Here is a 15493-nt window from a genome sequence, read left to right as displayed (position 1 = left end):
ATTTCTTGAAAATAAATAACTTGTATACAGGTGTTTACTACAAAGCTTCTCTTTGATGGGAGTGAGCGGGTCATTGGTTTTGGGATGTGTATGTACAAGACATCTACTTGTAGCACAGTATCTCATTTGTTGTTGGCCACATGGGGGCATTGTTGTGAACCGGCTAGAATCTGGACTTTGACAATGACCTGGGGCTCCTGGCAGTCAGGCCAAAGAGCCTTCTTCTGGTTCCTCTGGCTCTTGAACACTCCTTCCCAAAGGGGCATATTCCCTAAGCACATCTACACGTGTTACATGTTTCTGAGATGGGTCTCACGAGATGCTACGGGTCAGACAATTACATTTCAAGTTCATATAAAGAATTCAAATTAATCACAGGGGCTAATTAAAATCCGTTATTAAGCCAAGGTGGTTTTGTTTGTTGGGGTCTCTGTAGTGAAAAAAAAAAAAAAAAGAAATGTGGAGCTATGGCTGCATCAGAGTACTTGCCCTGAGGCTCACACCCAAGCATCTAGAACAAGAGAAAGCTTCTGACTCCAAAGCTGCCATGTCTGGCACGGCTTGCAATCCCAGAATGATTGGCTGGGTTCTGGACAGCAGAAGGTTTCATGCCTGTTCACTGATTTTTCTTGCAGCATGTGTTGGAGACCTGAAATGGCATCTAAAATTCAGAAAAGTCCAGGCAGACGCTCATTCAGGCTACCGGACCCATATGTGAACAAAATTGGAATCATTTACACCTCAAATGCTAGTTTCTGCCATTCTATGAAAAATGTCTTCTCCTACTCCAACTACATTTACATAAAGCTCTGAACTGGGAGAGCAGAGTCCTACATTTATAGATGCAATCGGTTCCCTTTGCTGCCCTGCCTAAATCCATCTAAGGTGGACTGTGGGGTTAAGAAGTGACAATCATCAAACATACAGCGCTACTTACTCTTCTATTTCTTTTCTTTGGTTCTCTACTCTCATATGACCATTCCGCATTCCTACAAACGTGAACCCATACCTGCGAAACACAATAAAAAAGACCTTTGTGTATCTTTAAAGAATAATTAATTTCCTCTTGCACTGGCGTTATTCATACTTGTTTATTGTTTTCTTCTCTTTCATAAGATCTCAATCTATAACTGTACTTCCTTTTACTCACTGAGATGTTAACACAGAGCAAGTCAATGTCCAGTCACAAATCGTAACCAAGAAAGAGGCAATTTGTGATTCCAGTTCTGTAGCTAACACATGGGGTGACTTTAATCCACTTAATTAGCTTGGGCTTCATGGATAAAACAGGACTTTCAGTTACCAAATGATATCAAAATTGCTAGGAGCACTTCAGCAAGAACATGTGTTGTACAAAAAGTGGCCATTATTATAGGATTTCCGAACTATAATATGAATATTTGGACTTCTGGCTGGAATGCATAAATAGTAATGCAAGTTACATCTATGCATTGCTATTTTCTTTTTGGTCTTAACTGGTTAGATTTGGGAATTTTTTTCAAACTTTCAGATAAAGTAGCTTGGCTCCTTATTAAAGAATAAGGATACTTGTAAGGTTATTGAAGCAAGTAAGAGAAGGAACAAAATGACTCCTGTCCTCCTGTGATTTTGCTTTCTCAGGAGAAGTACAAGAACTTTAATTTTTTTTACTCTTCAAAAATGTTAATGTATTTTCTACAACTTATTTCTGGTTTTTTTTTGTTTTTGCAGTACGCGGGCCTCTCACTGTTGTGGCCTCTCCCGCTGCGGAGCACAGGCTCCGGACACGCAGGCTCAGCGGCCATGGCTCACGGGCCCAGCTGCTCCGCGGCACGTGGGATCTTCCCGGACTGGGGCACGAACCCGTGTCCCCTGCATCGGCAGGCGGACTCTCAACCACTGCGCCACCAGGGGAGCCCTATTTCTGGGTTTTAAAACAGCATTACTGAGGTATAACTGATAGAGAACTGCAAATACCTAATGTGTGCAATTTGATGAGTTTGGACACGTGAATACATCTGTGATACCATCACCACAATCAAGATAGAGACATATCCCAACATTTCTCAGGTTCTTTTTTTTTTTTTTTTTATTTCTCAGGTTCTTTGTGTCCCCTTTGCTTTTTTGTTGTTTGTGGTTAAGAACATTTAACATATGAGATCTACTCTCTTAACAAAATTTGAAGTAAAAATACCATATTGTTAACTATAGGCAGAACTGTACCTCTCGAAATTATTCATCTAGCATAACGTACGTGCTTACCTTTTAGCTCCTTTGACCAAAGCTATTTCATCTGGTGAAGAGGACATATAGGTTAACTCAGCTGATTCTGTAACTCCATCAACAGCATCATTTGTTTTAATTTCTACAGTATGACATAAACACAAGGCACGCAGAAAGAGCTCTTCTCGAGTCTATTGAACAGTAACAGAAAAATGATTATATTAGTTTCACTGTGAACACTTGGTAACTAGTCAATGAACAGAGAAAAGTTATTAATGTGAGAGAACGTTATAACCTCCAGCAAACTGAGTAGCAAAAATTTATAAATTCATAATACTCAAATGAACTACATATTCTTCTGGTCCCTACCAACATGGCTGGTTCTCAGCTAACACACCCTAGGGGCTATGTTAACTCATTCAGGTTACTGTAGTGCCACCTAATACCAAAGCAGTGACATCTCCATGGCCTAAAAGAGCTCATTCAATTCTAATTCACAATCTGGCAATAGCTCAGGTGCAGGGAGACTCTGGTTCATTTCATGCCTAGACACTGCTGGGACTTGAATGATTTCAATTGACATCATTCTTGGAGCAGCTCATATTTTTAAAGATAAAGCACCAAAAATTATGATCACACAGTCAAGCGAAAGTTTTACCCAAATGCCATTTTTCATAATGCTCTCTTATAAATTCTACTTGTTTACAAATTCCGGAGTTGTCCATAAAATAAGAAAGGTGAAGTTGAAAGAACAAACAGATGGTTATTCAAAAGTCTATGTCACGTGCCCAAATCCTTAATTTCTACTGTGCTAACACATGGCTATATAAATTGATTTCTCAAGGTAAAATGGTAACGCAGAAAATGCCACCTTATCTGCTTTGTCAAAATACGGTAAGGGTCCATCAGTTTGAGAGAGTCCATCAGCCTCCTGAGTTACACCTTTATACTTATGCCCATCTATGCAGCATTCAATGAATTCCATGCTATTTTCAGTGAGTGTTCCAGTCTTATCAGTAAATACATAATCCACCTAAAAACAAGAACACAAACATATGCATTCTTTCTTCAATGTGATTAATTTTCTATAAGGCATAACTATAAGGATATTCTCATATCCATAGAAATCACCTTTTCTAAAAACTTGTCAAATGTCAGGTAATTACAGAAGTAATATTATCAAATGAATGAGAAATGAGGAAGTATTTTTAAAGATACTGAAATAGTATCACATGTCTAAGGTAGACTTACTCAAATGTAGGAGATTAATAGGCAGGAAAAACGTGGTTATTTTATCAAACTAAGACCCCTTCAATTTAACACCGACCTGTTTTGATATAAAGAAGTTAACATAAGAAAAGTCAATTTTCCAAGTGGGAAACAATTTACTGACCATTATTTCTCTCTCTCTCTCTCTCTCTCTGACACACTGACATACGCGCGCGCGTGCGCGACCACACACACACACACACGCACAGAAAACATATTGAATAGGAACTTAAACTAACTGGGATGTAACAAAACCTTTCTTTGAAAAGTAAAATTTTCTATAAATATACTGGATTGAAGTAAAATGCATTGTGGCGTAGAATGTATATAAGAGTTACAGAATATAGACAGATGGGGAAATAATGTTACTTAATTAGACATAGTAAGTCAATGATGATTAAAAATATAAATGGAATTTCTTCCACGTACTATGTATATTTTCAGATACTCCTCCAAAAAATTTCCAAATTAAAAGAAGGAGTAGAGTTTATAACGATAGGTTAAAGTATAAGCATACTTTCATAAATAATAGAAAAAATAGGCTATGAGATAAATTTCCCATGTAAAATAAGCCATTCTGAGCATTTTATCTCAGTTTTTATCTCTTCTATTTATAACATCTGGCTTTTGGAAACCCACAATTTTATCCTCCTTTTTGGAAATTTATACTTAAATAGTTAAAATTATGGGCTGACAGGAAGAAGCATCAGTACAAGATTAAGGTTTCTATTATGTAAGGGAGAAAGAGATGAACTGCAGCAGTAGTTGCTTTCTAATTATTTTTCAAAGCATTTCACGGTAGCAGCACTGGCACAAATATAGCATTCCAGTCTTCTCTTGTTTTTCCTGTTAGCCAGCCAAGTTTGAATTCTCTCTTTAAATTAATCCAAGTGGTATTATTCCTGTATCATTTAGATTTTTCCAGTTAAAATGAAATTCTTTGGGTTTCTTTTCTGATCAAAATTATTAACCTTCATTTCCCCCTGAAGGTTGTCCTGTGTTGTTGCGGCTCCTGCACTTGGATGAACATTAACCCATTTCGAAATCTTTTATAGATGACAGAGGTAATAGCTTTAAAAAATAAAGTGCAGGGACTTCCCTGGTGGCAACAGTGGTTGAGAATCCGCCTGCCGACGCAGGGAATACGGGTTCGATCCCTGGTCCGGGAAGATGCCGCAGAGCAACTAAGCCCGTGCGTCTCAACCACTGAGCCTGCGCGCCTAGAGCCTGAGAGCCACAACTACTGAGCCCACGTGCCACAACTACTGAAGCCTGTGCGCCTAGAGCCCGTGCTCCGCAACAAGAGAAGCCACCACAACGAGAAGCCCATGCACCGCAATGAAGAGTAGCCCTGCTCGCCACAACTAGAGAAAACCTGCGTGCAGCAACGAAGACCCAACGCAGCCAAAAATAAATAAATAAATAAGTAAATAAAAGTAAAGTGTATTTAAATAAAGTGCTTGCCTATATATAACATTTTGTGCACTATGGATCTGTGTACAATTAATCTCACAGGTATAGGCCAACCAACTATACCCTGATAGAGTAATTATCAAACCGTAGTCGGCATCACACTCACTAGGAGGGTGCTTGTTAAAACTCAGATCACTGGGCTTTATCCCCAGATTTCTCATTCAGTAGCTCTGGGGTGGGGTTAGATAATGTGCACTTCTAATAAGTTCCCAGGTGATGCTGGTCCTGAGATCATGCTTTGAGAACCACTGATCTAATATATGCCCTATACTCAGAACAAGGGGAGGAGACGATTGGCTATTATTAAAAAGTATTCTCATATTTAAAGGAGAGTGCGGGCCGACAAGTCAGAGGCTACTGCTTGCCTCTGACTCTCAACAGCCTCTTCCTCTTTAGTGGTAGGTTTGAGCCAGTTGCAGGAAAGGCCCTTCTCTATCAGCAAGCTCAAAGCCATCAATTTATGGATAGAAAGCCTAAAGTGAGATAGCTGTTCAGAATAGAAAGGGCCCTAAAATAAAGGTTGAACACATATGAAATCACCTAGTTTACAGGTCAAAATTGGTCCAAAAATTTCACATTGTTTAACCTAGTGAAGAACTTGGACTGGAGTTGTGGCTCCACCACCTACTAAATTTGTGACCTTGGAAAAATCTCCTCATCTCTCTGTACATTAAATATTAGCCTTAAATAATCAAACCTGCTGCACAAGGCTGTAAAGATTACTAAATATGTTTGTTAAGTGTTATACAGATGTAGATGGTCATTGCTGTTGACTTGACCAAAATCACACAGTACTAGACTCTTTCCATCATTTCACATTCCCTGATTTTTCTGAGTATCGTCACATTGCTGTAGTTAGGGTACGATATGTGTGTTTCCCCAACTAGATGTTGAACAACTCAAGGGTTTCTCGCTTACTTCATAATAGTAACCCCAGTACCAAGAACATATCTTAGGTAACACAGAAGTTTAATATATAACCACTGGATTGAATTACTGGAATCACAGTATATACTCTGACACACCACTGGGCATAGCTGCGAGACTGGGAGGGGATATGAAGGAGGAGGCTATCCCCACCATTTTTTCAAAGTTGAAACCATTTGGCTGTCTAAAGGACTGATGTCTGATCATAAAAGACCCCATTCTTTTACAATTGAACTGAGCAGTCTACTTCTTTTTGTTTCTCAAGTCAAAGAGCAACACTGTCCTAAACATATCTTCCTATTTTTTTTTTAATACCAATGTGGGTCACTTTGGAAGAGGTTAAGCGAGTGTCTGCAATGGTATTGATCGAAACTAACTGACACTGCTTTTAAGTAACATAAAAGCCCTACAGATTTTAAATTATGACTCATCAAGGAGGAAACTGGTTACACTTAATTTCGTGTATACTGGTCCATGAAATGCTAAATGTCCTAAGAAACCATTTCAAGACTTCTTTGCATTTTCATTTAGGTAGTTTCTACACATGTAAGCTGATCATGATGGCAAATTGTTTTTGCACTGTACAAACTGAAGTGGTGGTCTGGTTATTACCTCATAAGTGACTAAATGACAGTCACATCCAGAAAAGCAGGTTTTGGCGGGGGAAAGAAGTGGTGGCTGAAATGAAAACTGTAGTTTCTTTTCACTGATCAAACTGACTACATCATCACCCAAAGCTCTACTTTACGTTCTGCAGTGTGAATAAGTCTAGATGATAGGAACAAGACTACGTTCCCATAGGTAAGATGGAATCTGCTGAGGTGGAGATCTGGCCTGGATATCCTGCCTGTCTCTGGTGAGAATTAGGTGCCACATGTGGAATGATGGCTGTTCTATTTGCAGTAGCCTGGGACTAGCCATGTTCACCCTTGGGTAGCTTAATCCATATAGCCAGGCACTGGATTTAGAATAGGCAGATCTAGTCAACTATATCAGCTGTCAGGGATAAGTTCACCAGAGGTGGCTTATAACTCATTTTTTTTCCCCATGCAAAAAAGCCGCAGATTGATACCTTTTGTTGGGACTAGAGTAGTTCTACTCAGCTTTCCCTGGATGAAAACTTCTGGTTTAAAAAGGCTAAGGTCAGCTGTGGCAGCTGAAGTGACCTACAAAAGAAACTTCTGGGAACAATATCTAAGGGAAAAGCATTCGTTCATTCATTGCTTATTCTATCCTTAGTGACTCAGTATCTCTGTGGAATGCAGATGCCACAGTCTGGGATCCCGGAGTCCTAGAGTCAGGTTTCAACATAATGATATCTGGAGAGTCCTTTCCCCCTTGTGACTGTAGTTGTCAAGAGGGCACTCTGGTTTGGTCAAAGGCTGTGTACAGAACAGAAATACAGAGTGGGGGTGGAGGGGGACCGAATTCACGAGGAGAGTTTTCAGGCACAGGCGCAAATCGTCACCATTCAAAACGAGTGTGAGGCCCTATTCCAGCCATACAGTTCCATTAACTGAATTTGCATCTCCCAGTCACAGAAATGATATTTCCACAGTCTTGACATTCTAAATATCAAGAGAATTAAATGCAAGCCAAAAAATCCCCTCAGCTTGTGAAGATCATTACACGACATACAGTAAATTCAGACAAAGGGAAAAACTTTTCTCAATACTGATAAGAAAAGCACCAAAGAAGTCATCACTTGAAGAATTACAGCTAGACTGCACTGCATTTGAAAACAACCTGGGTTAGCAGCGAGGTCAAAGCCTGGACTACCTTGGTATATGAAGCAAAAAGCATTTAGAGGAGTGCACGCCCTCACATTTCCCCTTCATTTAAATTCTTACACTGGAATAAACAACTCTGCTTTCTAGGTCTATATTCCATCTGATCAGAAATGTACAAAGAAAATGTCCATAGGACAACTCTGGTCAATTTTGTTTATGGAACAAAATGCATTTATAAAATAGCTTTATTTCCACTGTCCCATAGTCTATCCCTAAATGATTACAGATGGTGATGAAGACTACATGTTTCCTGTTCCAAAGCAATAGCCCATAATCTAGCAACACCACCAGGTGAGTTTTAAAGAGAATTTCCATAACGTTCAAATTTAATACATAAATTGGTGTTCTTTCAAAACACTGATTTCAAAATGCCAGCAAAATAATTGACGTTATAGTTATGAAAACATCGCTTGCCTTCGTTACATGCCTGCATAAAGGAATTTTCGTTGAATCACATTTCCAAATGTGAAATGGTCACATACATTGGTAATCCAGACTACAAGAAATAAGTTCACTATGTTAACTTATTTTAAGTAAAAATAAGTTCTAACCTGACCAAGTTCTTCATTAAGGTCTGATGTGTTAACCAGGGCTCCTTCATTGATTTCTTCATCATAAAAGTCCTTATCCCATGAAATGAAGAAGGAGCCCAAGAATTTTTGCATTTCTACTGTGACATACATGGAGACAGGAATGATAAAGTTGAACAGAACCATAAATGACAGGAAGTCGGTAAACATTTTCAAAACCTAAACAAAAGAAATAGTTCATGCTGATTATATGCACAGTTCCATCAAGCAAGTGTAATATAAACTTTCTATCTTTTAATTTCAACGCTGAAAGCACTGCTCTTCCCAACGACACTGTAATCATTGGTAAACATTTTCACAGTACATGAAAACAACATTTACAACACCCTGAATTTTGTCACTATTCTTCAGCGAATGTACCTTGACTTAACACTTTTCACTTCCTTAAGTTCTCTGCTCCTCCCACCCCCCAATATGAATGTAGGTACCCATTATGTTCCTATCATGATATATCACAAGTTCATAATACATTAACATGTCAGACCTTCTTGCCCAATTGCTTAAAACTCTTAACCAAAGAATTAAAAACAAGGATAGATGCCTAGGGTTAAAACAAAAAGTTCTAACATTTCTTAAACAGTTAATGGCTTGGGGCTACCATTCAACCAAGAGAAAACCCAAATACCAAAGGTATCATTATCTGAACAGCATTTCAATAAAGGGTATCTCTGTTACAATGTGCTAGGGTTAAAATTTTCAGCATAAAACAAATTACCTTCAAAGTCTCACGCTCTTTCTGGGTCTTTTGGTTATACCAAGGTTCATCATTATATGGGGTACTTTGCCAAACATACTTTAGAGTAGTGCATACTGCAGCTTTGGTCAGTAAGATAAATAAATACACAATCAGGAAGGCATTAATGGATCTGAAAAATAAGATATTATGGATTTAAAAACCATTTAATTACTTAAGGATATCAACCAGGTATAAACTAAACTGTTCAGTTTTCTAAAGCTTCTCCTGTGTACGATGTGTAACCATAGCACAGACCTGTATGGATGAACCTGTTATCACTGCTAACGCGTTATTCTTGAGTGGTAAAATGGAAAAGCCAGCCCTAGCCCCAACCCAAAGTGCAATGGCTCAACACACCTTTAGTAAGGACCCTATAAAGTGACAGAACACGCACACGCGCGCACACACACACACACACACACACACACACACACACATTACCTACTCCATCCTTATAGAAGGAGTAGATTGTTTCCATTTCCCTGAATCCTAAAGGTTTGGAATAGAGGGTAGAGGAGCAAATGTGAAACCTGCAAGCTTAGTGTGGATTCTTTTAGTCTGAAAGTACAGCTATGGACAGGGTATCACTGATATACTGGATATCCATGCCAACAGGAGAGTGAGGTCTGTGCCAGTGGCGACTGGCTTGAAGGTGTGTGTCATGTACCACTTCAGTATCTGCCAGGAGACTATTATCTGTGTTGTACAACCTCCTCACATAGAGCAACAAGAGGACCCCAAACCATTATCCAGCAGCAAAAGAGAATAAATTTCAACTAAACCCTGCCCTTGAATAGCTAAGTGAGCTTAGGTAAATCACTTATCATCTCTACGACTATTTCTCTATCTATAAAGTGGACAGGCTAACAGGAATTACTCTGAGTTGCTCAGAGGATTAAACCAAATCAGACATACAAATCACTGAGCAGTTTCTGGAACACAAAAAGTACTCAAAATGGTAGCACTATTACAAGTTATGTTGTTTTTGCTTATGGTTGTTATTTAGAATTACTGAGAAGTAATTTCAGTTCAATAACAACTAAAGAAATTGTGGTGTACACTAACTTTTCAACAGCAGAACGTTTCTGAGATTTCCCTTGGTAGTTCAATGCCATTTTGGTTTCCATTCCAGTGTAAACAGCAACTCCTAAGGAATAACAATATGATGAAAATTAGGTTTCCAATGAGATTGCCAACCCAACTCCCCACCCAGTTGGATCTACCAATTTTTTCACTCTATAAAAGTAGGAATTCTAAACTCTCTTCTATTCACCAGTTGATATATCATTTATAGTGTAATTTTAATTCTACATAGTTTGTCATAGTTTTCAAGTTAGTTTACCATCTTATAAATTCCCAACACCTAAAAACAGGCTTAGATTAAATGGAATTAAATGCCATGTTCAATTTTTAACTGCACTGTTTAGGCACAGGCTTTAAAAGACATATTTCAAAAAAAAAGACATATTTCTAGTAAGTATATCTTAAAAAACATTCACCATATATCTTCTTGGTATTTTTTAGTGTAGCTCCTTTCAACAAGAGATTTTCAGGTCCCAAAGACCTAAACAAAAAATGAACACAACTTATCCAAACAGCCCAACAAATAGCACCATCAACTTGGGCGACATATTTTGCCCTAACATACATCTATCTCCAAAAGGTTCAGAATGTATCTGTTTACTTATGTCATATGCTTACTAACACAGGACCAGCTGAAAGATATTTCCCTCTGAAGTTACTTGAGGGTACAGCACAGATGGAAGCACACACAGTACAGGAATAGCCAGCAACACACAGAGGTAAAGAGATGCACAGAGATAAAAGGATTATGAGTCACAGACCGCAAGACAAGAACGGGACAGAACAGCAGACATCAAGAAACAGAAAGAAAAGGTGACAGTAAAAGGCTGGGAAAGCAAATGTCAAGGTGGGAAAGACACACTGCCATATTTATAGAGAGTAAACACGCCTTTTGGGGGATCATTGGGCACCCGGTGTTTCTTTAACTCCCTTTTGAGTATTGGTTATAAAGGCCAAGTGGAAAAGTTGAGATAATTAACTGGATGATTGATGGAAGAGGGAAGAAAACACCCCTTCTTCCATGAATTGTTACATTATAAATGATTAAACCTTTCATTTTACTTAAGTCCAGCTAATTCTCCCAGCATTTTATCTCCTGCCTAAGTTACTCTCCCTTAACACACTGTTCTCCAGATATACTTCCAATATTGTCAGGCACTGCACAGCCAAGGACAATAAATACAGTGCTTGGAACATATCTGGGATTATTGGTCAAAGTGTCTGGAGCTCTACAATTTTAGAAACCCTCAGCATCACTTCCAACACCACCCCTCTCCCAGGAGACACACACTCTGAGCTGCTACCAATCACAAGGTCAGCTACTTAAGACCCATTAGTGGCTAGTTACTCCAGGGTTTTTCACCTTTACATCCCTTTCTATAGAGGAAAGTATTCAACTATTTTAATGGGCTTAAAAGAGAAACATTGCTCCCCCCAAAAGGACAGATTAAAGGAATTATAAACTAACCTGGCAACAGCTTCAAGACTATTACTATAGATACTGATTCGGCCAACAAACCTGCAAAAAGAACATAAAAGCACACGTGTTTCTATATCTAGATAAAATCTATTTGCCCCAAATATGGGAATGAATCAAAATACAAAAAATCCAAGTAGAGATAAGACAATGAACTATGAACGCCTATTGTCTTTCTTTTTAAAAAATGTTAAGTTGAACCAATATGGTATGTAACATTTTCAACTAATTTTAAAAATATTATGGATTATAAGAATGTAAACAAAGATTCTAAATTGATTTTCAAGATCTACTTGGCACCGTGCATGCACACATTACCCCTCTCATCTATACTCCATATAAATAATTGGTTTCTATTTCACATTCATGTGAAGAAAGGTTTCTGGTGCTAAAGCAACTTTTAAAACCATTAGTTCAGTAGTTCTTTCACTTGAGCATGCATCAGAATTACTGGTGGGCTTCTTAAACCACAGATTTCTGGGCCCCATCCCCAAGCTTATGGTTCAGATAAGAATGTGAATCTGTATTTCCAACAAGTTCCCAGGCGATGCTGATGCTGCTGGCCTGGGGTCACCGTTTGAGAACCACCTGCATTAGGCAACACTTGATTACCATCTTGGAAATTTCCAAACTGTCTTGCAGCTGATCTGAATACTGAGCTTGATCTGACCAAGTGATCAGATATATGGCTATGCATATGGTAGTCTACATTTCTGAAAATAGGGTAAAAAGCTCTAAGTCCTCCTTAACAAGAATGTTATGAGTATTTTATAACTTACATTAGAATTTTTTCAGAAAAACTGATTATTACTAAACACACAAAATATGAAGGTCTGCTCATTCATTCATCGTGTATTAATTGCACCATTACTATGTTTGCTAATAAGCAAGAAAAATGTGTTCCTTGCCCTAAAACAGACAATCAGGCAATTACAGTGTAAGTGATGACCGCTAGGGTGGTGGAAGTACAAGGTATTCTGAAGTCACATACCAAGGGTACTCAATCTAGTCTAGAGAAATTAGGAATAACCTTCCCTCACTAAAAATCTCCTTCTTATTTAAGGTAACTGAAATTTAGGAGTTACCCTATGAATATGCAAGGATGTATATTATTGTCTAACTCAGGCAAAATCAGTCACTCCCTTTTCTGTGATTCTATGGGCCTTTTACTCACCTTTATTATCTCACTGTACTGTAAGCCTAGCTTTACCGTTTTATCCCCTTTGCAAACTGTGAGTTCCCTAAAGGCAGGGAACAGCTATTTTGCTTTGTGATTCTAAGTTCCTACTATCAAGGTAGATACAGAAGAAGAAGGGAAAAAGGAAAGAAGGAATGATGGGAAGGAGGGAGGGTATTATTCATGTAGTAGGATGAATGCTTTGTTTTTCCACTACTGGGCACTGTTGTAAGCCACATCCCGCCATTTGGTCCCCTATTATGACCAACAGCATTCATTAACCAGATGGCTGGCATGAGTGATGGATGCCATCTGTAAAGGTGGAATAGAATATAATTAATTGGCCCACTTGGGGATAAAACCTATTATTCTATCCTCATTAACACCATGCTCTAATCAACCAAAGTAACCAGTCTTAAAACTCAAATGCCAAATTTTTTGACAACCCACAATGACCGTGAATGAGTAAATCTACTCCAGAAAGCCTAACTATAGCAAACTAGAGGAAATCACACCATTTCACTGCTCCCTCAACTTAACTGTTCACTTTGGGCAAGAAACAGCCTATATACAATACTCAGTTCATCATGATCCTCATAAAAAAGGGCAAAGTGCCTACTAATTGCATGGCTCCATATCTCCTTCTCTCTTTAATGTTGGATGACACATAAAGTGGTTTATTTTTGTTTAAATTAACTCTGGCTAATGCATGAGTTTGATAGATCAGCCTTACGGGATTACATAATCTTAAAATGTGATGGACGGCCATGTCTACAAATAACAATAATAAAAGAAAAACCACAAGTAAGATGCCTGGGCCCACAATGATTTATCTTAGGCTGGTAGTGAACAAGGCTGATTTGATTCATTTGCCTGTCAGAAGGAAGGAACAGCTCATAAAAACACAAGTGCAAGGAGGCTGGTAAATGGTGGGTGTTTCTTTGCAATACTGGTGGCAAAGAGAAGCAAAGCCATCAGACAGCAGTAAAATGAAACCAGGTAATTCTTACTTGTAGAGGTCAGGTTGAGGCTGTTCACATTCAATTGCTGCTCTGAGGGTATCAATGGATTCGGCTGTACACAGTTCAATGGTGTCACGTACCGCATAATGTGTCTAGATATAAGCAGTAGCCCCCCCCCCCAAAAAAGTGTAATCGTATACCCACTTGATTTCATGAACACTGTATGTTTTTAGTAAGAGGCTTTGGCAGAATGATACAAATATTGATGCACATTTCCAACTAAATAAACTTGATGGTATTATTCTTAAAACATATTACAAATAATTAGAAAGATAACTCTGCTACAAGGGGATTTCAAAGATAATGAGAAAACTAAAAATTTTTCTTGATACTGACAGCAGAGAGAATTCCATTTGCAGCATGCATATAATTAACTGAAAACCCCATGAAAAATTTAATGCATTTTTTTCTCCTATTTATAGAACTGAGACCTATTGTTTTGCTCACCATAGTGTATGGTGATGTTAACATACACATAAGAATTGAACATAACCCTTTCGGTCATAAGAATGCTAACATTTTTGCTAACAGAAAGAAAAAATTCATCAATAGTTTCCATTATACAAACAGCAAAATTAATGATCTTGAAAATGCTTTGAGTGGCTACAATTTATGTAAGGAGCTGGGAGATGATGTGTCTTGCCTTAGTCAGACAGTTAGAATATTCTACTAATGTATATTATGTACTTACTTGATTGACCCAGCACTCAAGGCAGGCTCCAATGAACCCATTTATAAATCATCAAAGAAGGGCTGACGCAGATTCAAAGACTGCACCACTTATGCTGAAGGGAAAGCTGTTGTGCACAGTCTTTGGAGAATATTATGGATCTGCCTCAGCTACATTTGAAACTATCTCCTGACTTGGAAAACCTATGTACTTTTAGCTGATTTATCAGATCAACTTAATTGGAAAATGAAACCACTTGAAAGTTTTCTGCCTCTAAACAACTTTTTCCCTATTAGGAAATCTTTAGGTAGATTTCTCGATTTTTATCTTGACATTCCCTCAAATACAACTTTGTTTTTCAGTAGTTTAAATGGGACTAGTTCATCACCATGCCCCTGAAGAAAAAAATTAGTTATCTAACAGGCATTTAAGTTCCTTTCCCACATACTGAGTCCTGGTCCTCAACTCCAGATGGAATAAACAAGCAGAGGAAAGCCCCCAAGGATACACACAGAGGTGAGCACATTAGTATTCTTCCTTAAAGGCAGCATATAGAGGATACATGTTCATGCTCTGTGGAGCTCTGGATGATAGCCAAGAACTGACAGTGCCGGAAAGTACCAGGGACATAACTTATCCCCCAGTTTGAACAAATTTACTCTAACACATTTATAATTCTTCCTAGTTGAAATAAAGCAAATATTTGTCAAACTACACCCTAAGGTATTTTTAAAAAGTAGTCAAACCATTCCAGGTTAGATTTTCTATATGCCAGGAATAAACATTTTTTTCAAGAAGATAGTCATCACTTTAAAAATAAAAACAGATCAAACTGTAAGGTTAGAGTACCTTAGGGTGAAGTTATTTTCATAGTTATATAGTTTCAGCCTAAGACTACTTTCATTTTTAAAAGCCTAAATAAAATATTGAATGGGTTAGTGTCAATATGAAATGCAAACAGTGCTATCAAAAATGTGGTGGCTTTTATTTAGGGTGTGGATTTCCTCACCCAACACCACCCTTTCCCCCAAAGTTGAGTATTTGCTTAGAAGTTCAAAGACAGTTATATAAAAGCTG

The 15493-nt window shown here is 38.2% G+C and overlaps 1 protein-coding gene across 1 annotated transcript in view; it reads right to left on the bottom strand.

The window, feature by feature from the left end:
• The window catches only part of ATP11C (ATPase phospholipid transporting 11C (ATP11C blood group)), an 88074-nt gene that overhangs the window by 51066 nt on the left and 21515 nt on the right, over positions 1-15493 (bottom strand). The window contains exons 6-14 of the mRNA XM_024768935.1: positions 13735-13838; positions 11539-11589; positions 10487-10551; positions 10053-10134; positions 8967-9117; positions 8213-8410; positions 3074-3235; positions 2242-2393; positions 938-1009 (exon numbers count right to left, since the gene is read on the bottom strand). Coding sequence (XP_024624703.1) covers positions 938-1009; positions 2242-2393; positions 3074-3235; positions 8213-8410; positions 8967-9117; positions 10053-10134; positions 10487-10551; positions 11539-11589; positions 13735-13838 — 1037 coding nt within the window. The remainder of the gene's footprint in view (positions 1-937; positions 1010-2241; positions 2394-3073; positions 3236-8212; positions 8411-8966; positions 9118-10052; positions 10135-10486; positions 10552-11538; positions 11590-13734; positions 13839-15493) is intronic.

This window comes from Neophocaena asiaeorientalis, unplaced genomic scaffold (genome assembly GCF_003031525.2).
Source record: "Neophocaena asiaeorientalis asiaeorientalis breed wild unplaced genomic scaffold, Neophocaena_asiaeorientalis_V1.1 scaffold654, whole genome shotgun sequence".
Lineage (NCBI taxonomy): Eukaryota > Metazoa > Chordata > Mammalia > Artiodactyla > Phocoenidae > Neophocaena > Neophocaena asiaeorientalis.
The sequence above is the reverse complement of the archived record's forward strand: the minus strand, read 5'-3'. Positions and strand labels throughout refer to the sequence as shown.